This window comes from Giraffa tippelskirchi, chromosome X (assembly GCF_054371585.1).
Source record: "Giraffa tippelskirchi isolate mGirTip1 chromosome X, T2T-mGirTip1v1.2.pri, whole genome shotgun sequence".
NCBI classification, from domain to species: Eukaryota; Metazoa; Chordata; class Mammalia; order Artiodactyla; family Giraffidae; genus Giraffa; species Giraffa tippelskirchi.
Genome location: NC_137289.1, coordinates 83,897,366 through 83,923,813, shown reverse-complemented (window position 1 = coordinate 83,923,813; position 26,448 = coordinate 83,897,366). Strand labels below are relative to the sequence as shown.

Genomic DNA, 26,448 nt, shown 5'->3' with positions numbered 1-26,448 from the left:
CCAGTACTGGGAAGCCAAGTCACTTTAACAGTGCACTGGACGTGGCAACTGTGAGTTCTGTCCCAGACAGCTATGTGCTTTTGGAGGGTGCTTCATTTCTCTTGCCCTTAATTTTTCAGGTTTGTACCTTGGGGAAAATAATTTCTATTCTGCCTCTTTCCAAGGACATTGTTAGAATGAATAGAATAACGTTAATAAAGTACTCTAAGCTCTGCAAGAACAAATCATCAATGAGAGCAAGGAAGAAAGAATCGAGCACACTGATTTGTTTAGAAATACTGTTCTGGTTAAACTTTTAATTCTATCCCTGCAATGAAGGATATATAAGAGCACTGGGGAATTACATAGCACCTTTCACCTGTATGCCTAACAATGAGCATCTTTGTTTTGCAAATGGGGAAGATGGCTACTAAAGACTGTAGGATGAGATCCCACAGAGGTTATTGGAAATGGCCCCAAGGAAAAGCAAGCAAAGGAGCCAGATGAGGGTATGCTAATTATCAAACAAACCTCTCTGTTTTCTTTATAAATAATCAACCAACTGGGGCGGGGGGAGCGGGGTGTTTAGGTACAGAAATCAATACACAATGACCTATAATGAGGACAGTATCAGAGTCTATAAACTAATGGAATAAAGGTTCAGAGATAGGAATAGGGTTTCTTTATTTCCCTAAGTCCTCAGGTAAAAACCCTGCTTTATTTGGCCTTTTGAAGACAGTGTAAGTTTGTAAGACATTAAACAATCATCTTTGCATTATAGCTTTCCTGAGCTTTACCCTTCCAGTGCTTTTTTGTAGTTCCCTGACATTGTCTTTATGACCTGATTTCTATGAGTGCTGATACACTCTATTCATTAAATAAGTTCTTGATTCCTTCCCGGCTTTGAATCACAGTTAACAGCTGTTCTGCCTAAACTCTTGGCAGAAGATGATGGACTGGATAGATTGCTTTGAGGCCTACTGGCTTTGGAGTAAGCAACAGTCCTACTTTTAGGAAAGGTGCATTTCTATATGAATATAAGGCAAGGCTTGTCAAACACAATACCATGTGGATGATCAATAAGTTTTCAAGATAAACCCAAACAAGAGAGTGTTTTGAAGGGAAAGAGGTAGGGGAAAAATCTCATCTGAACATATATGATTTTATCATGAAACCCAGGGTGTAGAGTCTTCTAGGCTGGTTCTTGCCATTGGAGTTTGAAAAACAGTCCCTGGCACTAATAAATTTAGTCATGTCTAGTATTCTCTCAGGTGAAATGATGGCCACAATCCATTTAATTTATGCTGAAAGTCTTATCTTGACCAGAATTACCTAGAGAATTCAAATGAATGGGTTTTTCATTGCTTTAAGTAGCTGGACTGTGCACATTCACAGCTCCCCACTGGAGCCTGAACACTGAATTGTTTGTGGCAGGCAACTCTTTTTTACTCAAAAAGGTTTCAGAGAATACTTTAGCAAACCTAACCCCTGTAGGATTTCAACAACTTGATATCAGTAAGATGCCTCTAACTCACTGATGTCTGTAAGAGTTGGAACTTCTATTGTTAGCAGCTGTGCATTATGGCACTGACTGAGAAATGAAAACCATCAATACTCTTAGATATTATTATTATCATAGAGAAGCAGCATTACTGTCCATACTTATTGATTCAGAAACTAGAACTAAAAGAAAGGCTTATTATAAATAAACTGGGAAATGGTTGTAAACTATCTTAATGGCTGTACTACTATTGAAACTAAACAAAAAAAAGAAGGAAAGAAAAAAAGAGAAAGAATTGATATATTACTATTGGATTTTTCACTATTTGCACACTGATACCTGTTGTGAAAAAAAATCTTTAGTGATAATCCTTAAGCTAATTTCAAATATGAAATTTTGCCCTTGTTAACAGTATTGTAATTAAACCTGAAAATCATCCTTAAACCCCTTAGCAAAACCAATGGTCCATAACTTAAGCTTATAGTTTTTCCTTCATCACAGGAATAATTCGTGAAGGTTACAATAAAGCTAGGTAGTATAGAAAAGAATAAAAGTTATTGGAGAATTTTCCCACACACTGGCATTAAAAGTCTTTAAAACTCTAATCATTATGTTAAATAAAATGGAAATCTGATCTGATCTCTATTAGCTGTGGTGCTTTCAGGAACACCACACATCTATGACAGAGAACAGGTTTCACATTGTTCAATTCCCAATTCACAGACCTTGATCACAGTTTTGAATCTCCCTCTTAAATTTTAGGTACCTGATATAGGAAAAGGTGTTCACAGCTCAGCAAATATTTAGATTGTTATTTAGGAAAATGATATGATTGAATAAAAAGCTTTAGATTTTTTTAAACCTCAATTTTCACAACACAGCAGCAGAATTTTGTGTAAATACATTGCACATATGTATGCTATAAATGCACATATGCACAAGCAACAAACTTGTCCGATTCTCCTCAGCAAAACAAAGACCTATCGATATGATTAACGGTCTTTCTAAGGGAGTTAAAGACTCCAAGGGAGTCTTTTGAGTTTCCCTTTACCTGACAAGAGGAATAAAAAGAGCCTCTGGAAAGATAAATACATACATTTAGGCTTTCACTGAGGGCAGGAGAGGAAATGAAGAAAGAAGCAGAAGAAGACTGGCTAGAATTAATTGCTACCAGTTTGATGAGTTCAGCTAGTAAATTAAATAACTTTTAAGTTCTGAAACATCTATCTGCACAGCAAGTATTTGATGGGATGATTTCAAATTGAGAAGTTTCAATCTGCCGTGGTGACTTATTTTGAAGATCAGAACGGTTCCCAACACTGAACTCTGTAAACTTCATTGGAGATGGAGGGTCCTAGGAATGAAAAAAAAGAAATTCACAAGTGAGCTGAACTAGTGTAAATATTCACATGGTAACATCCACTGACAATAATATGCAACTGTTAAAATTATGTTGTTGAAGAGTATGAGTCAGCATTGAAAAACATTAAGTGAAAAAAGCAGGATGTAAAATATATACAATGCTATTATTATAACCCAGAATTTTTATCTGGAACAAAAGACAGATGAAATACACTAAGCTGTTGAAAGTGGTGGATTCATGAGTAATTTATTTTCATTTTCTCTAATATTTTCCCCATTCTCTCTAGTACATATACATAATTTGACAATGTAAAAATATTTATTTTTGAAATGCTCAAGAAATAACATAAGCTTTGAAATTGTACAATCTGAAATTTGAATTCTAACTTTGCTATTTACTATCTCTATAATTCTGGACAAATTAATTTCTTCATCTATAAAACAAACATAACAAAATCTACCAAAATCAATGTCTGGCATATAGTAGGTACTCAGGCAGCTATTATTAGTATAAGCCCTCTGGAAAACAGTTTGGCCACATATATTAACAGTCTTTTAAAAAGTTCACACCAGTAATTTTGCTTCTAGGATCCTATCATACCACCACAATATTGTAAAGTAATTAGCCTCCAATTAAAATAAATAAATTAATTTAAAACATAAAAATGTATAATCAACACATAAAAAGAAAATGATTATAAATGAAGGAAAAGATTTATGTTCAAAGATATTATTGGCAACCTTACTCATAATAGTGAAAATTTGAATAAAATCTTAAGGTTGGACAGCAGAGAATTGGTTAAATAAACAAAAGTATCTTGATATAATGGGAAATTACTTGCAGCATTAGTGAAAAAAGTAGAATTCAAAACTGAACACAACACGGTCTCAATGTTTAAAAAAATATATTCATAGAAAATACTGGATGGCATACAACAAAATGTCAACATAGTTATCTTTAGGTGGTGGGATTATACGTGATTTAAACTTTCTTCATAGTTTTTTTCTCTTTCCTGTTATGTTTAATATACTTTCAAAACTATTTCTCACATATTTATACATACATACATACACACACACACACACATATATATATACACACACACACACACATATATATTGCTGTACCATATGGCTTTCAGGATCTTAGTTTCCCTACTAGGGATTGAACCTGGGCCCACTGCAGTGAAAGCACCTACTCCTAACCACTGAAATGCCAGGGAATCTCTTAATATATTGTTTATATTAAAAAAACAATTTATGTTCATCATAGAATAACTAGAAAATGTAGAAAGGCATAAAGAAAAGACCTATAATTTCAGAAACTCTTTTCTATCCCCCCTTCTTCTCGTTCATTCATTTGACAAATATTTATTGAATACTTATCATGTGCCAGGCATTGTGCTAGAGGCTGGCACTAAAATGTGAACAAGACATAGTGACTGCCCTCAAGGAACTTACAATTTAGTTTGAGAGACAAAAAAGTAAATAGGCTATTATAGAATGGGATAAAAGGGCTTTCATAAAGTTATTATCTCTCTCTCTTTAGTTACTCAGTCACGTCCAACTCTTTGTGACCCCATGGACTGTAGCCTGCCAGGCTCCTCTGTCCACGGAATTCTCCCAAAAGGGACATCAATCAGTGATAAACCCATGTAAATGATATGGAAGCTGAAATCTAGAGAATAAATACTATATATCCAGCTGAAGTAGACTGGAATGGAGTAGGTGGAGGTTGCTGAAGAAGCATCCCAATCATGAGAAGCAGCAGGGGCATGTTTGAGGGGCTGAAGGAAGTTGAGATGTGGTTCAAGTGCAGAGTGTGGGGATAAAACTAGTTGAGAGGAAGCTTCAGAGTTGAGAATCTGGAGAGATGAGCTGGGGCTGGATCATAAAAGGGCTTGTAAACCATGTTAAGGAATTCAGACTCTGCTGAAGCCAATGAAACAGCCATTATACAGACTTAAGTTTTTCATCATTCTAGTTGCAATGTGGAGAATGGACTGGAAGGGGCAAAACTGGAAGTAGGAAAATCAGTTAAAAAGCTATTGCTTACTTCACTCTGTATAATAGGCTCCAGTTTCATCCACCTCATTAGAACTGAGAACCGGGATGACCCGGAGGGATGGCATGGGGAAGGAGGTGGGAGGGGGGTTCTGGAAGGGGAAAACATGTACACCCATGGTGGATTCATGTCAATGTATGGCAAAACAAATACAATATTGTAAAGTTAAAAAATAGATAAATAAACTAATTTTAAAAAAAAGCTATTGCAGTAATATAGGTGACAAACTACATGGTCTGGAGTCATGGTAATCTAATTAGAAAAAGTACATAGCTTCCAGAGTAACGTAAAGCTTCCAGAGCTTTGCTTTAAGAAGTAAAATTAATATACTTCAGTGGATAATTAGATGTAAACGGCAGATGAAGGAGAAGGAACAAAACAGGAAATGAATTTTGGGGTGGGTGAAGTTGAAAGGCACTTGGTTATTCAGGTCTGGAGCTCAGGAAAGAGTTCTGGGCTGGAGATACATATTCAGTAGTTATCACCATATATATGCCCTTTAGCCAAGAAATGGACAGATTCCCTAAGGAATGAGTAGATTCATGTGATGCACGGGAGATAATCTAGATCTAGCAAAGTTTGGGAAGACAACATCTTAAGATGTCTGATGGTAGGGACGGGGGAAGAAGGGTGTAGAAAGTTGTGGAGAAGCATGAGAGAACGATTGTTTTTAACTTTTGAATTTAAATAGAGTCAAATTAACTTTCGTGGGTTTACAGTTCTGTGAACTTTTATACATGCATAGAATCTTGTAACCACAATCTTAGATAGAATGCAGAACTTCCTCTGATCCCTAAACCTGGCAACCACTAATCTGTTTTCTCTCTATGTATTTTTGCCTTTTCCAAAATTTCATACAAATGGAATCATACAGCACATAGACTTCAGAAATATTTTTGTTTTTAAAAATGAAGTATAGTTGACTTCTTAGTTTTCAGGTATACAACATAGCAATTTGAAATTTTTATAGATTATACATGATACAAAGGCTACTACAATATTATTGATTACATCCCCTGTGCTATGAACTGGTTTTTTTCACTTGGAATAATGCATTTTTAGGTTTACAAATGGTGGCTCGGAGGTAAAGACTCCTCCTACTAAGCAGGAGACATGAGTTCAATAGGTAAAGAATTGCCTGCCAAGCAGGAGACACAGGTTTGGTCCCTAGGTCGGGAAGATCTCTTGGAGAAGGAAATGGCAACCCACTCCAGTATTCTTGCTTGGAAAATCCCATGAACAGAGGGGCCTGGTGGACAGCAATCCACTGGGTCACAAAGAGTTGGACACGACATAGCAACTAAACAGTAACAGCATTATTTCTGTTGTTGTTGTTCAGTTGCTAAGTCCTGTCCAACCCTCTGCAACTCCATGGACTGCAGCATACCAGGCTTCCCTGTCCTTCATTATCTCCTAGAGTTTGCCCATATTCATGTGCATTGATTCGGTGATGCTATCTAACCATCTCATCCTCTGCCACCTCCTTCTCTTTTTGCTTTCAATCTTTCCCAGCATCAGTGTCTTTCCAATGAGTCGACTCTTCACATAAGGTGGCCAAACTACTGAAGTTTCAGCTTCAGCATCAGTCCTTCCAATGAATGTTCAGGACTGATTTCCTTTAGGATGGACTAGTTGGATCTTCTTGCAGTCCAAGGGACTCTCAAGAGTCTTCTCCAGCACCACAGTTCAAAAGCATCAATTCTTCAGTGCCCGACCTTCTTTTTGGCCCAACTCTCTCATCTGTACGTAACTACTGGGAAAACCATAGCTTTGGCTATCAGGACCTTTGTTGGCAAATTGATGTCTCTGCTTTTTAATATGCTGTCTAAGTTTGTCATAGCTTTTCTTCCCAGGAGCAAGCATCTTTTAATTTAATAGCTGCAGTCACCGTCCGTAGTGATCCTGGAGCCCAAGAAAATAAAATCTGTCACTGTTTCCACTTTCCTCGCATCTATTTCCCATTAAATGATGAGACCAGATGCCATGATCTTAGTTTTTTGAATGTTGAGTTTTGAGCCAGCCTTTTCACTCTCCTCTTTCATCCTCATCAAGAGGCTCTTTAGTTCCTCTTCACTTTCTGCCATTAGAGTGGTATCATCTGCATATCTGAGGTTGTTGATATTTCTCCCAGAAATCTTAATTCCAGATTGTGATTCACCCAGCCCGGTATTTGGATGATACATTCTGTATATGTTAAACAAGCAAGGTAACAATATACGGCCTTGTCGTACTCTTTTCCCAATTTTGAACCAGTCCATTGTTCTATGTCTGGTTCTAACTGTTGCTTCTCGACCTGCAATACAGGTTTCTCAGGAAACAGGTAAGGTGGTCTGATATTCCCATCTCTTTAAGAATTTTCCCCAGTTTGTTGTGATCCACACAGTCAACAGCATTAGCATAGTTAATGAAGCAGAAGTAGATGTTTTTCTGTAACTCTCTTTCTTCTCTATGATCCAACAGATGTTGGCAATTTGATCTGTGGTTCCCTTGCCTTTTCTAAACTCAACTTGTACATATCTGGAAGTTCTCAGTTCATGTTCTGCTGAAGCTTAGCTTGAAGGATTCTGAGCATTACTTTGCAAGCATGTGAAATGAGCACAATTGTGCAGTAGTTTGAACATTCTTTGGCTTTGCCCTTTAGGATTGGAATGAAAACTGACCTTTTCCAGTTCTGTGGCCACTGCTGAGTTTTCCAAATTTGCTTGCATATTGAGTGCAGCACTATAACAACATCATCTTTTAGGATTTGAAATAGCTCAGTTGGAATTCCATCACCTCCACTAGCTTTGTTCACAGTAGTGCTTCCTAAGGCCCACTTGACTTCACACTCTGGGATGTCTGGCTCTAGGTGAGTGATCATACCATCGTGGTCATCCGTATCATTAAGACCTTTTTTGGTGTAGTTCTTCTGTGTATTCTTGTCATCTCTTCTTAATCTCTTTGCTTCTGTTAAGTCTTAACTGTTTCTGTCCTTTATTATGACCATCCTTGCATAAAATATTCCCTTGATATCTTAAATTTTCTTGAAGAGTTTTCTAGTCTTTCCCATTATATTGTTTTCTTCTATTTCTTTGCATTGTTCACTATGTTGCCGTAAGTATCAATTGTTCATTACTTTTGATTTCTGAGAAGTATACTTTGTTTACTCTTTTATCCATTGAAGGACATTTGTGTTGTTTTACAGGTTTGGTTTGGTATCAATAAAGCTGCTATAACCATCCATATACAGATTTTTGTGTAAACACAGGTTTTCATTTTCTAGGGGAAATATTCAGGAGTAGCATTACAGGGTCATATGGTAAGTGTGTGTTTAACATTATAAGAAACTTTATAAAGATCTGACAAACTACTTTGCAGAGTACCTGTGCTACTTTGCATTCCCACTAGAAATGAGAATTCCCACTAGTATGAGAATTCCAATTCTTCTGCATCCTTGTCAGCACTTGGAATTATCACTACATTAAAAAAAATGCCCATTCCAATATAGGTGTAAAGGAATCTCCTGTGGTTTTCATTTGAATTTTCCTAATGGCTAGTGATACTGAGCAACTTTTCTTCCCCCTGCCCCTAATGGATAGCTATCTTTTAAAAGTAGCTCCATTGCCATATTACCAATTTTCAAATGTGAATGACTCTTTATTTATATTTTAACAAAGACTTTTGGCATTAATTTCTTGGAATATTCACAATCAATTTTAATTTAATTGAAATATTATTGATGTACAATATTATGTTAGCTTCAATGTACTACATGGTGATATGATATTTGCATACATTATGAAACTATCAGTATGATAAGTCTAGTAACTATCTATTGCCCTACAAAGTTATTACAATATTATTAAAACATTCATATTTATGGCCAGTGTTTCTTTATTGATTTTGTGTGCGAATGGTCTACCTGTTGATGTAAGTGGGGTGGTAAACTTCCCTAAAATTTTTGTGTTATTGTCTCCTTTATGTTTGTTAATATTTGCTTCATGTATTTAGGTGCTACTATGTTGAGTACATGTATGTTTATGATTGGTATATCTCATTGTTGAATTGATCCATTTATCATTATGTGATGTCCTCCTTTGTCTCTTACACACGCTGTTTTAAAAGTCTGTTTTGTCTGATGTAAGTACTGCTACCCCAGCTTTCTTTAAGTTTCTATTTGCATGGAATACATTTTTTCATCTCCTTAATTTCAGTCTGAAGTTTAATCTCCTTTAGGCACCATATATACAGGTCTTGTTTTTTTTTAAACCATTCAGCCACTGTATGTCTTTCGAGTAAAGCATTTAATTCATCTACATTTAAAGTCACTATTGATAGGTACATACATATTGCCATTTTGTTAACTGTTTTTGGGTTGTTTTGTAGTTCTTTTGTTGTTCTTGTTGTTCCCTTCTTCTTTTGCTGTCTTCCCTATGATTTAACAACTATCTTTAATGTTTCTCTTTTTTGTGTATGTATCTATTATATGGTTTTGGTTTGTAATTGCCATGAGGTTCATAGATAACTCTCTCTCTCTCTATCTATCTGTATATATACAATTAAGTTGATGATCTCTTAAGTTAAAATACATTCTAACCATCATACAGTTTTACTCCTCCCGACCCCACTGTTATTGTTTATGGCATCATATTTTACATCTTTTTGTTGTGTGTATTCCACAACTACATTTTGTGGATATGGATGATTTTATTACTTTTGGCTTTTAACCTTCCTACTAGCTTTACAACTGGTTATTTTACTACCTTTACTGCACGTTTGCCTTTACCACTAAGATATTTTTCTTTCATATTTCTAGTTGTGGCCTTTAAAAAAAATCTATTTATTTATATAATTGGAGGATAATTACCTTACAATATCGTGATAGTTTTTCTTTAAATTAATTAATTTATTTTAATTGGAGGCTAATTACTTTACAATATTGTATTGGTTTTGCCATACACTGACATGAATCAGCCATGGGTGTACATGTGTTCCCCATCTTGAACCCCCCTCCAACCTTCCTCCCAATCCCATCCCTCAGGGTCATCCCAGTACACCAGCCCTGAGCACCCTGTCTCATGCATTGAACCTGGGCTGGCGATCTTCTTCACATATGATAATATACGTGTTTCAGTGCTATTCTCTCAAATTATCCCACCCTCGCCTTGTCCCTCAGAGTCCAAAAGTCTGTTCTTTACATCTGTATCTCTTTTGCTGTCTCGCATATAGGGTCATCGTTACCATCTTCCTAAATTCCATATATATGTGTTAATATACTGTATTGGTGTTTTTCTTTCTGACTTACTTCACTCTATATAAGAGGCTCCAGTTTCATCCACCTCATTAGAACTGATTCAAATGCATTCTTTTTAATGGCTGAGTAATATTCCATTGTGTATATGTACCACTGCTTTCTTATCCATTCATCTGCCGATGGATATCTAGGTTGCTCCCATGTCCTGGCTATTGTAAACAGTGCTGCGATGAACTTTGGGGTACACGTGTCCCTTTCAATTCTGGTTTCTTTGGTGTGTATTGCCTAGCAGTGGGAATGCTGGGTCATATGGCAGTTCTATTTCCAGTTTTTTAAGGAATCTCCACACTGTTCTCCATAGTGGCTGTACTAGTTTGCATTCCCACCAACAGTGTAAGAGGGTTCCTTTTTCTCCACACCCTCTCTGGCATTCATTGTTTGTAGACTTTTGGATAGCAGCCATTCTGACAGGCATGAGATGGTACCTCATTGTGGTTTTGATTTGCATTTCTCTGATAATGAGTGATGTTGAGCATCTTTTCATGTGTTTGTTAGCCATCTGTATGTCTTCTTTGGAGAAATGTCTGTTTAATTATTTGCCCCATTTTTTGATTGGGTCGTTTATTTTTCTGGAATTCAGCTGCAGGAGTTGCTTGTATATTTTTGAGATAAATTCTGTGTCAGTTGCTTCGTTTGCTATTATTTTCTCCCATTCTGAAGGCTGTCTTTTCACCTTGCTTAGAGTTTCCTTCGTTGCAGAAAAGCTTTTAAGTTTAGTTAGGTCACATTTGTTTAATTTTGCTTTTATTTCCATTACTCGGAGGTGAGTCATAGAGGATCCTGCTGTGATTTATGTCAGAGAGTGTTTTGCCTACGTTTTCCTCTAGGAGTTTTATAGTTTCTGGTCTTACATTTAGATCTTTAATCCATTTTGAGTTTATTTTTGTGTATGGTGTTAGAAAGTGTTCTAGTTTCATTCTTTTACAAGTGGTTGACCAGTTTTCCCAGCACGACTTGTTAAAGAGATTGTCTTTTCTCCATTGTATATTCTTGCCTCCTTTGTCAAAGATAAGGTGTCTATAGGTGCGTGGATTTATTTCTGGGCTTTCTATTTTATTCCATTGATCTATATTTCTGTCTTTGTGCCAGTACCATACTGTCTTGATGACTGTTGCTTTGTAGCATAGCCTGAAGTCAGGCAGGTTGATTCCTCCAGTTCCATTTTCTTTCTCAAGTTTGCTTTGGCTGTTCAAGGTTTTTTGTATTTCCATACAAATTGTGAAATGATTTGTTCTAGTTCTGTGAAAAATACCATTGGTAGCTTGATAGGGATTGCATTGAATCTATAGATTGCTTTGGGTAGTATACTCATTTTCACCATATTGATTCTTCTGATCCATGAACACGGTATATTTCTCCATCTATTTGTGTCCTCTTTGATTTCTTTCATCAGTGTTTTATAGTTTTCTATATATAGGTCTTTTGTTTCTTTAGGTAGATTTAGTCCTAAGTATTTCATTCTTTTCGTTGCAATGGTGAATGGAATTGTTTCCTTAATTTCTCTTTCTGTTCTCTCATTGTTAGTGTACAGGAATGCAAGAGTGTTTTTTGTGTTAATTTTATATCTTGCAACTTTACTATATTCATTGGTTAGCTCTAGTAATTTTCTGGTGGAGTTTTTAGGGTTTTCTATGTAGCAGATCATGTCATCTGCAAACTGAGAGTTTTACTTCTTCTTTTCCAATCTAGATTCCTTTGCTTTCTTTCTCTGCTCTGATTGCTGTTGCTAAAACTTCCAAAACTATGTTGAATAGTAGTGGTGAGAGTGGGCACCTTTGTCTTGTTCATGACTTTAGGGGAAATGCTTTCAGTTTTTCACCACTGTGGATAATGTTTGCTATTGGTTTATCATATATGGCTTTTATTATGTTAAGGTATGTTCGTTCTATTCCTGCTTTCTGGAGGGTTTTTATCCTAAATGGATATTCAGTTCAGTTCAGTTCAGTAGCTCAGTCGTATCCAACTACTCGCGAACCCATGAACCACAGCACGCCAGGTCTCCCTGTCCACCACCAACTCCTGGAGTTCACCCAAACCCATGGCCATCGAGTCAATGATGCCATCCAGACATCTCATCCTTTGTCGTCCCTTTCTCCTCCTGCGCTCAATCTTTCCCAGCATCAGGGTCTTTTCAAATGAGTCAGCTGTTCGCATCAGGTGGCCGAAGCATTGGAGTTTCAGCTTCAACATCAGTCCTTCCAATGAACACCCAAGACTGATATTCTTTAGGATGGACTGGTTGGATCTCCTTGCAGTCCAAGGGAATCTCAAGAGTCTTCTCCAACACCACAGTTCAAAAGCATCAATTCTTCTGTGCTCAGCTTTCTTCACCATCCAACTCTCACATCCATACATGACCACTGGAAAAACCATAGCCTTGACTAGATGGACCTTTGTTGGCAATGTAATGTCTCTGCTTTTATATATGCTGTCTAGGTTGGTCATAACTTTCCTTCCAAGGAGTAAGTGTCTTTTAATTTCATGGCTGCAGTCACCATCTGCAGTGATTTTGGAGCCCAGAAAAATAAAGTCAGCCACTGTTTCCACTGTTCCCTCATCAATCTGCCATGAAGTGATGGGACCGGATGCCATGATCTTAGTTTTCTGAATGTTGAGCTTTAAGCCAACTTTTTCACTGTCCTCTTTCACTTTCATCAAAAGGCTCTTTAGTTCTTCTTCACTTTCTGACATAAGGGTGGTGTCATCTGCATATCTGAGGTTATTGATATTTCTCCCGGCAATCTTGATTCCAGTTTGTGCTTCTTCCAGCCCAGCATTTCTCATGATGTACTCTGCATATAAGTTCAATAAGCAGGGTGACAATATACAGCCTTGACATACTCCTTTTCCTATTTGGCACCAGTCTGTTGTTCCATGTCCAGTTCTAACTGTTGCTTCCTGACCAGCATACAGGTTTCTCAAGAGGCAGGTCAGGTGGTCTGGTATGCCCATTTCTTTCAAAATTTCCCACAGTTTATTGTGATCCACACAGTCAAATGGATGTTGAGTTTTGTCAAAGGTTTTCTCTGCATCTATTGAGATAATCTGGAGAACGAAATGGCAACCCACTCCAGTATTCTTGCCTGGAGAGTCCCGTGGACAGAGGAGCCAGGTGGGCTGCTGTCCATAGGGTTGCACAGAGTTGGACACGACTGAAGCGACTTAGCATGCATGCATGCATTGGAGAAGGAAATGGCAACCCAGGGGCATCCCAGGGTCAGAATCCCAGGGGCAGAGGAGCCTGGTGGGCTGCCGTCTATGGTGTCGCACATGAGTCAGACACGACTGTAGTGACTTAGCAGCAGCAGCATTGAGATAATCATATGGTTTTTATCTTTCAATTTGTTAATGTGATATATCACATTGATTGATTTGCGAATATTGAAGAACCCTTGCATCCCTGGGATAAAGCCCACTTGGTCATGATGTATGATCTTTTTAATACGTGGTTGGATTCTGTTTGCTAGAATTTTGTTAAGGATTTTTGCATCTATTTTCATCAGTGATATTGGCCTGTAGTTTTCTTTTTTTGTGGCATCTTTGTCTGGTTTTGGTATTAGGGTGATGGTGGCCTCATAGAATGAGTTTGGAAGTTTACCTTCCTCTGCAATTTTCCGGAAGTTTGAGTAAGATAGGTGTTAGCTCTTCTGTAAATTTTTGGTAGAATTCAGCTGTGAAGCCGTCTGGTCCTGGGCTTTCGTTTGCTGGAAGATCTCTGATTACGGTTTCAATCTCTGTGCTTGTGATGGGTCTGTTAAGATTTTCTATTTGTTCCTGGTTCAGTTTTGGAAAGTTATACTTTTCTAAGAATTTTCCCATGTCTTCCAAATTGTCCATTTTATTGGCATATAGTTGCTGATAGTAGTCTCTTATGATCCTTTGTATTTCTGTGTTGTCTGTTGTGATTTCTCCATTTTCATTTCTAATTTTGTTGATTTGATTCTTCTGCCTTTGTTTCTTGATGAGTCTGGCTAATGGTTTGTCTATTTTATTTATCTTCTCAAAGAACCAGTTTTTAGCTTTGTTGATTTTTGCTATGGTCTCCTTTGTTTCTTTTGCATTTATTTCTGCCCTAATTTTTATGATTTCTTTTCTTCTACTAACCCTGGGGTTCTTCATTTCTTCTTTTTCTAGTTACTTTAGGTGTAGAGTTAGGTTATGTATTTTTCTCTTGTTTCTTGAGGTAAGCTTGTATTGCTATGAACCGTCCCCTTAGCACTGCTTTTACTGAATCCCATAGGTTTTGGGTTGTTGTGTTTTCATTTTCTTCCGTTTCTATGGATATTTTGATTCCTTTTTTGATTTCTTCTGTGAATTGTTGGTTATTCAGAAGCGTGTTGTTTAGCTTCCATATGTTTGTATTTTTAATAGTTTTTTCCCTGTAGTTGACATCTAATCTTATCACATTGTGATCAGAAAGGATGATTGGAATGATTTCAATTTTTTTTAATTTACCAAGGCTAGGTTTATGGCCCAGGATGTGATCAATCCTGGAGAAGGTTCTGTGTGCAGTTGAGAAAAAGGTGAAATTCATTGTTTTGGGGTGAAATGTCCTATAAATATCAATTAGGTCTCACTGGTCCATTGTATCATTTAAAGTTTGTGTTTCCTTGCTAATTTTCTGTTTAGTTGATCTATCCATAGGTGTTTGAGTGGGGTATTAAAGTCTCCCACTACTATTGTGTTACTGTTGATTTCCCCTTTCATATTTGTTAGCATTTGCCTTACATATTGCGGAGTATTGTGATAGTTTTTGCCATACATCAACATGAATCAGCTATAGGCATACATGTGTCCCCTCACTCCTTTTTATGCTTAGAGAAGTGCCTTTAACATTTTTTCTTAACCAGGTTTGGTGGTGCTAAACTCTTTCTACTTCTGCTTGTCTGCAAAATTATTTATCACTTGTTTAAATCTGAATGAGAACTCTGAAGCGTAGAGCAGTTTTGGTTGTAACTCTTTTCCTTTCATCACTTTGAATATATTGTGCCAATCCCTTTTGGCCTGCAGAGTTTCTTCTGAAAAGTCAGAGGATCACTTTATGTGAGTTCCCTTGTATATCAGTTCAGTTCAGTCGCTCAGTTGTGTCCGACTCTTTGCAACCCCATGAATTGCAGCACGCAAGTCCTCCCTGTCCATCACCAACTCCCGGAGTTTCCCTTGTATATAGCACATTGCTTTTCCCTTGCTGCTTTTAAGATTCTTGTTTTAATTTTTCCCTTTAAATATAATGTGTCTTAGTGTGGCCCTCTTTGCATTCAGCTCATTGGGGATGCTCTGGGCTTTCTGGATCTGGTTGTCTGTTTTCTTTCCCATGTTAGGGAAGTTTTCAAGTATTATTTCTTCAAATAAGTTCTCTAACCTTTTATCTCTTCTTTCTGTGACCCCTATAATGAAAATGTAGTATGCTGATGTTGTCTCAGAGGTATTTTAAACAATTTTCCTCCTTTTTAAAGCTCTTTTTTCTTTTTCCTCTTCAGCTTGTGTGATTTCTACTATGTGTCATCCAGATTGCTGATCTATTCCTCTGTGTCATCTAATATACTGTTGACTCCTTCTAATGTTTTTTATTTAAGTTATTATATTCTTCAAATGTATTTGATTCTCCTTTATATTTTCTAACCCTTTGTTGAAATTTTCACTGTGTTAACCCATTCATCTCACGAGTTTGTTGAACATCTTTATGATGATTACTTTGAATTCTTTATCAGGTAGTTTGCTTATCTTCATTTCATTTAGCTCTTCTTCTGGGGTTTTATCTTGTTCCTTTGTTTGGAACAAATCCTTCTGTCACTTCATTTTGCCTAATTTCCCATTTTTATTTCTATGTATTTGGTAGGTTGGTTATGTTTTTTGATCTTGGAGAAGTGACCTTATATAGGAGACGTCCTATGGAGCCCAGCAGCATGCTCCCCTCAGGTCACCAGTGCTATATGTTCTAGGGGTGCCTCCTATGTGGGCTGCATGTGCCCTTCTCTTGTGGCAGGGCTAACTACTGTGGGTGTGCTTGTGGGTAGGTCTTGATCCCAGTATGGTTAGCTATGAGGCCATGCCTTGTGCAGTGGCTGTGGGCCTACTGAAATGTGGGATAGGCTTCCCACATAGTTGGCTGTGTGGCCCAGGGTGGGTTGGAGCTGCTGCCAGCCTACTGGTAGATGGAGTTAGATGTCCCTGTGATTTTTTGTGTGGCTTGAGGGGACTTGGTGCTGGTGCCAACCTGTTATTGGGTGAGGCTGTGTCCCCAGTACAAACAGGCTGGTAGGAGGATTCCAAAATGATGCTTCCCAGTGCTGGTGTTATCAGAATGAGGTACTACAAATGGCTGCCACCACTGTCTCCATTCCCCAGGGTGAGTAGCAATTGCCCTCTGTCTCTCCAGGAGTCTCTCCAAGATCAACAAGTGGGTCTGACCCAGGCTCCTTTCAAACTACTGCTTCTATCCTTGGACTTTGAGTATGTGGGATTTTGTGTGTGCCTTTTAAGAGCAAGGTCTGTTTCCTATAGCTTTCCAGCTCTTTCACCCTAAGTCCTGGTAGTTTTCAATGTTAGATGTTCTGTGAACTCATCTTGCCAGTGTAGGATCCCCAGGCTGGGGAGACTGATTTGGGAATCAGATCCCTCGCTCCTTGGGGAGAATTTCTATGATTGTAATATTCCTCCCATTTGTGGGTCACTCACCTGAAGGTGTAGGTCCTGACTATAGTTCCTCTGCCCCTCCCACCCGTCTCACTGTGGTTCCTTCTTTATGTCTTTAGTTGTGGGAAAACTTTTCTGCTAGTCTTCAGGCTATTCTCAGAGATAGCTACTCTATAAGTAGTTGTAATTTTGTTGTGTCCATCAGAGGAGATGAGATCAGGGTGTTCCTACTCTGCCATTTTGGCCACCCCATTAAGCATTTTTTCTTACGCTTATTTCCACTTTTGGTGAAATATCCATTCAAACCTTTTGCTCATTATTTTATTGTGTTTGCTTTCTTACTTTTGAGATTTTAGAGCATTTAACGTAATCTAGGTACAAGTCCTTTATCAGACATGTCATTTACAAATATTTTCTCTCAGTCAGTGGCCTGTCTTTTTATTCTCTTAACAATGATTTTCTCAGAGAATATATTTTTAATTTTGTTGAAATCCAACTTGTAATTTTTTTCTTTCATGTATAGTACTTTTGATGTCATATCTAAGAACTATTTGCCTAACTCAAAGTAATAAAGATCTTCTCCTACATTTTCTTCTGAGATTTTTACAGTTTTGCATTTAGGTCTATGATCATTTTGAATTAAATTTTGTACATGTTGTGAGCTGTAGGTGTAGGTATGTCCAATTATTCTATCAGTGTTTGTTGAAGACTGTATGTTCTCCACTGAATTACCATTGTATCTTTGTGTAAAAATCAGTTGAGCATCTTTATGGGTCTGTCTATGTAGTTTACTTTTTATTCTGTTCCATTGGTTCATAGGTCTGTTCCTTTGGTTAATATCACACTGTCTTGACTACTATAGCATTATAGTATGTCTTAAAATTGTAAGTTTGAGTCCCTCAATTTTGTATTTTTTTCAGAACTGTTTTGGTTATTCTAGTTGCCTTACTTTTACATATAAATTTTACTGTCAGCTTGTCTATCTATAAAAAAAAATTAACTAAAATTAAAATCTTAATTAGGATTATATTAAACATCTGTCAATTTTGGGAGTATTGGCATCTTAATTATACTGAATCTTCTTACCCATAAGCATAGTATGTATCTCTGTTTATTTAGGTCTTCCATGGCTTTTTCATCAATGTTTTATAAGTTTCAGCATATAGATATTATGTATGATTTATTAGATATATATCTAGTTATTTACTTTTTTTGGAGTTTTGTGAATGGAGTTGTGTTTTTGATTTTGGTTTCCCAATTGTGCAATGCTAGTATATAGAAATATAATAGATGTTTGTGCATTGATCTTGTGTGCTGTGAACTTGATAAACTTACTCATTAGTTCTAGGAGTTTTTATAGATTCTTTATGTAGACAATCATGACATCTGCAAATAGAGATAATTTTACTTCTTCTTTTCCAATTAGAGTGACTTTTATTTCCTTTCTTAGCCCTATTTCATGTGTTAGGACTTTCCTATGATATGGAATGACAGTGATAAGAGAGACTATATGAAGTTGTGGTTAACAAAGGAAAGAACTACTGGTAAACAGTGAAAACTTATCAGATCAGTTTAAGTTGAAGATCACAAATGTGTAGTCTCAGTTGTGTTATTTCTAATCAGTTGCAGTGAGTATTTATAACCAGTTGTATTATTTTTGTAGTAGTTCTCAGCAGCCTAAGTATAGAAATGGAGAAGGCAGATGGCTGGATTGGATCTGGAGTTTGGATTTTTGCTGGCTAAAGCAATGAAGTTAGGGAGAAAAGAATATTGCTGAGAGAGAGGTTGAAGTGTTAAGGCTTGACAGAGAAGGAAGTAACCCATGTAAAAAGTTTGTTTTTACTTATATTTTGGTATAATTCCTCTCAGTGTTTCCCTACATATATAGGCATATTTTAATACTTAAAAATTTAAATTAAAATTAAAAATACTATTCTATATGTTTTCAAAGTCCATCAAACGTTGTAGCATGCATTCCTTTGGTTGCCAAATGGCATTCCATTGTACAGATATGCCACATTTTGTTTATCTGTTCATCAGTAGATGGATATTAGTGATGTTTCCATTTTCTCGGTATTATGAATAGTGCTACTGTGAGCATGCATGCAGGAGTTTTTGTTTGGACGTATGATTTTCATTTTTCTTGGTTATATACAAAGAAGTGGAATTGCTGGGGCATATGGTAATTTTAGACATGAACAATGGACATGAACTTGGGCAAACTCGTGGAGATGGTGAGGGACAGAGAGGCCTGGTGTGCTGTGGTCCATGGGGTCACAAAGAGTTGGACATGACTTGGCAACTGAACAACAATAATGGTAATTTTATGTTTAACATACTAAAGGACTTCCAAGCTGTTTTCCAAAGTGGCTGCACCATTCTGTACTGCCATCAGAAGTGTATGAAGGTTTCAATTTCTCCGAATCCTCACCAACACTTGTTATTATCTGTCTTCTGGATTATAGCCATCCTCTGTTGTTGTTGTTTAGTCACTAAGTCTTTTGCAACCCCATGGACTGTAGCCCACCAGGCTTCTCTGTCCATGGGATTTCCCAGGCAAGAATACTGGACTGGGTTGCCATTTCCTTCTCCAGGGGAGCTTCCTGACCCAGAAGTTGAACCTGTACCTCCTGCATTGGCAAGTGGATTCTTTACCACTGAGCCACCAGGAAATCCCATGGATGGAGGAGCCTGGTGGGGTACGGTCCATGGAGTTGCAAAAGAATCAGATATGATTTAGCGACTGAACAACAATGACAATAGCCATTCTAGTGGATATTAAACGGTATCTTGTTGTTTTGACTTGCATTCCTTAATAGGTAATGATGTTAAGCATCTTTTCATGTACTTATTGGTCACTTGTATGTAGAGAAATGTCTATTCAAGTCCCATGCTCATTAAAATATGTGTCATCTTTTTACCATAGAATTGTAAGAGCTCTTTATATTGATGTATTCTGCATACAAATCTCCTATCAAATATTTGATTTACATATGTTTTCTTCCAAAAGATCACATATTGTATGATTCCATGGAATCATGGATTATATGGAATGTCCAGAGTAGGCAAATCTATAGAGATAGAAAGTAGATTAGTGGTTTCCTAGAGGCAGGAGTGGAGGCATGGGAAGTGACTGGTAATGAGTATGGGGTTTCTTTTGTAGGCAATGAAAATGTTCTAAAATTGATTGTGGTGATGGTTATATGACTGTGAATATCCTAAAAACCACTGAATTGTACACTGTATGTGGTCAAATTACATGGTATGTGAACTATATCTCAGTAAACTTTTCATAATTAAACTGCATTCATACAGCTTTTCCACATAATCTTATGAATTATTCTTCAAAATAACTACTTTTAACAATACATAATAGTTCACCATAATGATTTGGTAATTTATTTCATCATTCCTCTATTGTTAGATATTTAATTTTATTTTCAATTTTCTGGTATTATAATAAATTGATGATGAATAGTCATGCAGATCTCTGATGACTTCATTAAAATTAAAATACATTTCTAAAATGTAGTTATCAGATAAAATTATATGAAATATTTAAGGTTTTTATATATGTCACATATTTTGCCCTCAAAAAATTATTTGTGAATTTAACCTTATATCATCAGCACCTGTTCTTGCCAACATTATAAAAATTGGCTTCTTTAGTAGACAAAAATTAATATCTAGGGTTATTTTAATTTGCATTCCTTTCTACTGAAGTTGAGTAATTTTCATGTTTTTTTAACTTTTATTTTGTTGATTGTTCTCAACCTTTGCAGATTTTCTAACTGTTGTGTTGTTCCTTCTCTTACTTATTTGTAAGATCTTTGTAAATTGAGGATGCTAAATTGTGTGTGTTACAAAAAAATTTGTGTGTTACATATTTTGCAAATGTTTCTCCAAGTTTGACTTTTCATTTCAAAGAAAATATCATCAAGAATCAGTGTTTTCGTGTGTAAAAATTATGGCAATAATTTCTTTTTTATACTTAAAAATTTGAGAAAAATGAAAAAATATGCTAGCATTTGTTAATCATAAGTTGTAAATAGAGAGGTATTCACTTTATCCTTCATGCTTTAATTTTAAAAACTTTTCAAAAGAAAAACAAGAAAAACATGTATAAAATATCTAACAATTTAGAAATACATAACTTATTCAACCATTTGATAGACATTCAAGTCGTTTTCCATTTGGAGCTTTCACAAACATCACTGTGGTGATTATGTATAATTCTTAATATATTGATAAACTCTGAAATGATTGTACCATTCTGCCTTCTTGTGTTCCCAAACACTTTTCTATTAATATTAGAACATGACTCTGTTGTTCCCACAAAATTGATCAGTTAATTTATTTGAACAGGGTGTAATGGGAAAAGCATTGCTTAAAGGCAATCTTGCTTACCTAGAGAATCATATCAAAAATGTATTTTATGCCTTCATATTTACCCAAGATATTATGAAAAAAGGGCATGGTCATATAAATTTTGAAAAAACTTATTCCACTTTTGGGGATTCACAAAACTCCTTAGCATATTATCAGTCTTGACAAGTACTGCACTAAAGACAAAGTTTCACGATCTGCATATAAGAAAATAAGTTCAGTCAAGTAACTTTAGGCAGCTACTACAATCCCCTCTTGGAGAGTGACAAAACTTATTTGCATAATTCCTATGGTACAGATAACTCTCTAATATGGATGAAGGGATTCCTAAATTTATTTCATCAAATAACTTTTTACTGTTAACAGCTATTAGTATGTCAAAGAATACCCGTAGTAAAATGCTAAAATAAGAAAATGAGAGAGAGAAACACCACGGATAACTGAAATCTAAGTACTAGTACCATACAAGTGTCAAACATTTCATTAGGACTTTGGATAATGAGACAGATTTAATTCTTTCCTCTTTTAAACCTTTAATTGTAAGTGAAAGTGCACAGTGAATATAGCAAATTAGGTTTTTAAATGTAGTGCTATAGTAGAAAGTGCATAATCTGAAGTCAGACAGACCTCAGTTGCAATGTTAGGTTATTTACATAGTAGCTAGTTGGGTGGTTTACTTCTTTGGACTTCAGGTTTCTCATTAAAATGGGGATAGTACCATTCACCTCTAAGAGTTGATGTGAGCATTAAATGAGATAACATATGTCAAGTACATAGCAAAGTGACTAGCATATAGAAAATCTTATATAGCATCTATACTGGTTCACAGCAGGGTTCTGTAAGGTAAAGAAGTGAAGACCTGAGAGCCAACAGATTGACGGCCTCTGAATAATTTCCAGATTTTTCATGGGAATAGAATTGGAGGCTTATCAGATCAGTTTCAAGCTCCACAGTATTTTTTTTTTTACTAAAAATTTTCCTTTGATACTAAATTACATTGAGTTTATTTACCTGTGAATGTTGCAAAGGGAAGGCTGTTTAGCTTTTCATTAGGTCAAAGAGAATCCCATGTGTAAGGCTGCCTACCACCGATGAACAAGTTAATTGCATTTTGGGAGAGTTGGAGCGTAGGGATTGTGCTTTTTGCTTGTTTATGGGTAAGAGTAGGTTGTTAACTGACATAATGGAGTCAGACAAAAAAAACTGTAATATTTTTCATTTCAGAGACCTGAAATGCATCAGGACAAGAAGGCAAAAACCTAAAGGAGGTGTTTGACTGTTTCTGAATACCCTGGGGTCTTTTAGGCAAAGTGAATAGTGTGAGTTTGCAGGGAGTAAGGGCATCTTTTTCAGTACACTACACAGGGAAATTATGTATAGAACTTCTGCTTATATGAATAATAAAAGACAGACGAATTTAACATCTTGTTTGCCTGGTGAGAACTTACTCCTTTTCTAGTTGAGCTACCCAGACTGCTTCTTAGCAATCCAGGTATTTCTCTATGTGCCTCCCTCAGAACACTGACCTGTTTGAGAGATGCAGGAGATGTAAAAGCTGCTATGTTTCTGTTTCCACGGCAAGAGGTGATGATCCTTCTGGATAATCTGTAAGGTTGAAAAGTGAAGGTAAACAAATGTCCTTTCTGTTGTATGGCGGGGTATTCATTCATTGGCATATTTCCTTCTCAGACAATCCCTGAAGCCAGCAGACATCTACAAATATCTAAAGACTGATGTGCTATCTACTGAAGCACTTGCAACCAGTCCAAGCATTCACATTTTAAGAGTAGTCAGCCTGCTGTACTATGCACTAAGATTATTTTATTTGTCAGCATTATCTGATCTATAATACTGGCTAGTATTTGATTTGAATAGCTGTGATGACAGCTAAACATCATTTGGCTTTAATGGAATATTTGGGCCTTGCTACTAACAAAATTACTCTGTCTTGTTATTCCACTGGACATAATTGAGATAGCTATTATAGTACTTTAGGTGTTGGTGTGTTTTTAAAAAGGAATGATATATCTAGAAAATAAGAGGCGTTGGAATCAACAAGCAATATCATTTACAGTAGAGATTTCTTGTTTCCAATCCCCAGCCTATTGAGAAGCAAGTTCAGTTCAGTTGCTCAGTTGTGTCTGACTCTTTGCCACCCCATGGACTGCAGCACACCAGGCCTCCCTGTCCATCACCAACTCCCAGAGCTTGCTCAAACTCATGTCCGTCAAGCTGGTGATGCCATCCAACCATCTCATCCTCTGTCATCCCCTTCTCCTCCTGCCTTCAATCTTTCCCAGCATCAGGGTCTTTTCCAATGGGTCAGTTCTTCGTGTCAGGTAGCCAAAGTATTGGAGCTTCACTTCAGCATCAGTCCTTCCAATGAATATTCAGGACTGATTTCTTTTAGGATGGACTGGTTGGATCTCCTTGCAGTCCAAGGGACTCTCAAGAGTCTTCTCCAACACCACAGTTCAAAAGCACCAATTCTTCAGCACTCAGCTTTCTTTATAGTCCAACTCTCACATCCATACACGACTACTGGAAAAACTATAGTTTTGATAAACGGACCTTTGTCAGCAAAGTAATGTCTCTGCTTTTTAATAGACTGTCTAGGTTGGTCATAGCTTTTCTTCAGAGGAGCAAGCATCTTTAAATTCCATGGTTGCAATCACCATCTGCAGTGATTTTGGAGCCCAAGAAAATAAAGTCTGTCACTGTTTCCATTGTTTCCCCATCTATTTGACATGAAGTGATGGGACCGGGTGCCATGATCTTAATTTTCTGAATGTTGAGTTTTAAGCCAACTTTTTCACTCTCCTCTTTCATTTTCATCAAGATCTCTTTAGTTCCTCTTTGCTTTCTGCCATACAGGTGATATCATCTGCATATCTGAGGTTATTGATATTTCTCCTGGTAATCTTGATTCCAGCTTGTGCTTCATCCAGCCCAGCATTTTGCATTATGTACTCTGCATATAAGTGAAATAAGCAGGGTGACAATATACAGCCCCGATGTACTCCTTTCCCAATTTGGAACCAGTCTGTTGTTCCATGTCCAGTTCTAACTGTTGCTTCTTGACCTGCATACAGATGTCTCAGGAGGCAGGTAAGGTGGTATGGTATTACCATCTCTTTAAGAATTTTACACAGTTTATTGTGATCCACACAATCAAAGGTTTTGACATAGTCAATAAAGCAGAAGTAGACATTTTTCTGGAACTCTTGCTTTTTCCATGATACAACTGATGTTGGCAATTTGATCTCTGGAGCCAACTTGTGGAGAAAGATGGTGGAGTAGAAGGACATGCACTCATCTCCTTCTGTGAGAATTCCAAAGTTGCAACTCGCTGCTGAACAACCATCGACAGGAGAATGTTGGATCTCACCAAAAAACGATACCCCACGTCCAAGGGCAAAGGAGAAACCCCAGCAAGACTGTAGGAGGGGTAAAATTGTCTTTAGAATCAAACTCAATACCTGCCAGAGATGCTCAGAGGGCTCAAACCAACCTTTTGTGCACTAGGACCCAGAGACCCCATAGAGACTGAGCCAGACCTGCCTTTGAGTGTTTGACTGTCTCCTGTGGAGGCGTGGGTCAGCAGTGGCCTGCTGCAGGGGCACAGGCTCTGGGTGCAGTATACCTGGGTCACACAGCCTGTGCCATAAGCCCCGTTGGAGGAGGTCGCCATTAACCCCACCATAGAGCCACTGAGCAGACAACCCACAAACTGCAGAACAAGTATACCAAAGAAATTCTCGTATTGTTAAGAGAGTTCTAGGATCCACAACAGATTTCCGAACCTGGGGATCTGCAAAGGGACTGAGAACCCCCAGGAATTTGACTTTGTAGGCCAGTGGGATTTGATTACAGAACTTACACAGGAATGGGGGAAAAGACTCTTGGAGGGCACAAACAAAACCTTGTGCATACCAGGACCCAGCAGAAAGGATCAGTGACCCCACAAGAGACTGGCCCAGACTTGCCTGTGAGTGTCCAGGAGTCTCTGGTAGCCATGTGGGTCGACAGTGGCTTGCTGCAGGGTCAGGGGCACTGAATACAACAGCACATGAACAAGAGGTCATTTTAAAGGAGGTCGCCATTACCTTCATTATCCCTAATAGTTTGGTCTCAGGTCAAACAACAGGGAGGGAACACAGTCCCACACTTCAACAGGAAATTTGATTAAAGATTTACCGAGAATGGACCCACCCGTGAACAAGCCCCAGTTTCCCTCATTGTCAGTCTCTCTCATCAGGAAGCTTCCATAAGACTCATATCCTTATCAGAGGGAAGCCAGGATGAAAATCACAATCACAGAAAACAAATCAAACTGATCACATGGACCACAACATTGTCTAACTCAATGAAACTATGATCCATGCTGTGTAGGGCCACTCTCTCACAGTGGAGAGTTCTGACAAAACGTGGTCCACTGGAGAAGGGAATGGCAAGTCACTTCAGTATTCTTGCCTTGAGAACCCCATGCACAGTATGAAAAGGCAAAAAGATATGACACTGAAAGACGAACTCCCCAGGTCAGTAGATGCCCAATATGTACTGGAGAACAGTAGAGAAATAACTCCAGAAATAATGAAGAGACAGAGCCAAATGGAAAACAACGCCCACTTGTGGATGTGACTGGTGATGGAAGTAAAGTCTGATGCTGTAAACAGCAATATTGCATAGGAACCTGGAATGTTAGGTCCATGAATCAAGGTAAATTGGAAGTGGTCAAACAGCAGATGGCAAGAGTGAACATCGACATTTCAGGAATCAGTGAACTAAAATGTACTGGAATGAGTGAGTTTAATTCAGATGACCATTATATCTACTACTGTGGGCAAGAATTCCTTAGAAGAAATGGAGTATCCCTGATAGTCAACAAAAGAGTCTGAAATGCAATACTTGGATGCAGTCTCAAAAACGACTGAACGATCTGTGTTCATTTCCAAGGCAAACCATTCAATATCACGGTAATCCAAGTCTATGCCCCAACCACTAACGCTGAAAAAGCTGAAGTTGAACGGTTCTATGAAGACCTACAAGACGTTCTAGAATTAACACCAAAAAGGATGTCCTTTTCATCACAGGGGACTGGAATGCAAAAGTAGGAAGTCAAGAGATACCTGGAGTAACAGGCAAGTTTGGCCTTGGAATACAAAATGAAGCAGGGCAAAGGCTAACAGAGTTTTGTCAAGAGAATGCACTGGTCATAGCAAACAC

General features: G+C 37.4%; 1 protein-coding gene across 2 annotated transcripts in view; it reads right to left on the bottom strand.

The window, feature by feature from the left end:
• Positions 1 to 264: 264 nt before the first annotated feature.
• Positions 265 to 26,448, bottom strand: part of ZDHHC15 (zDHHC palmitoyltransferase 15) — a 126,714-nt gene continuing 100,530 nt past the window's right edge. For both annotated transcript variants that reach the window (XM_081563801.1, XM_081563802.1), the window contains 2 exons: positions 22,749 to 22,827; positions 265 to 2,834 (listed from right to left, as the gene is read on the bottom strand). In XM_081563801.1, the coding sequence (XP_081419927.1) occupies positions 22,781 to 22,827 (47 nt within the window). In that variant the 3' untranslated portion in view covers positions 265 to 2,834; positions 22,749 to 22,780. The remainder of the gene's footprint in view (positions 2,835 to 22,748; positions 22,828 to 26,448) is intronic.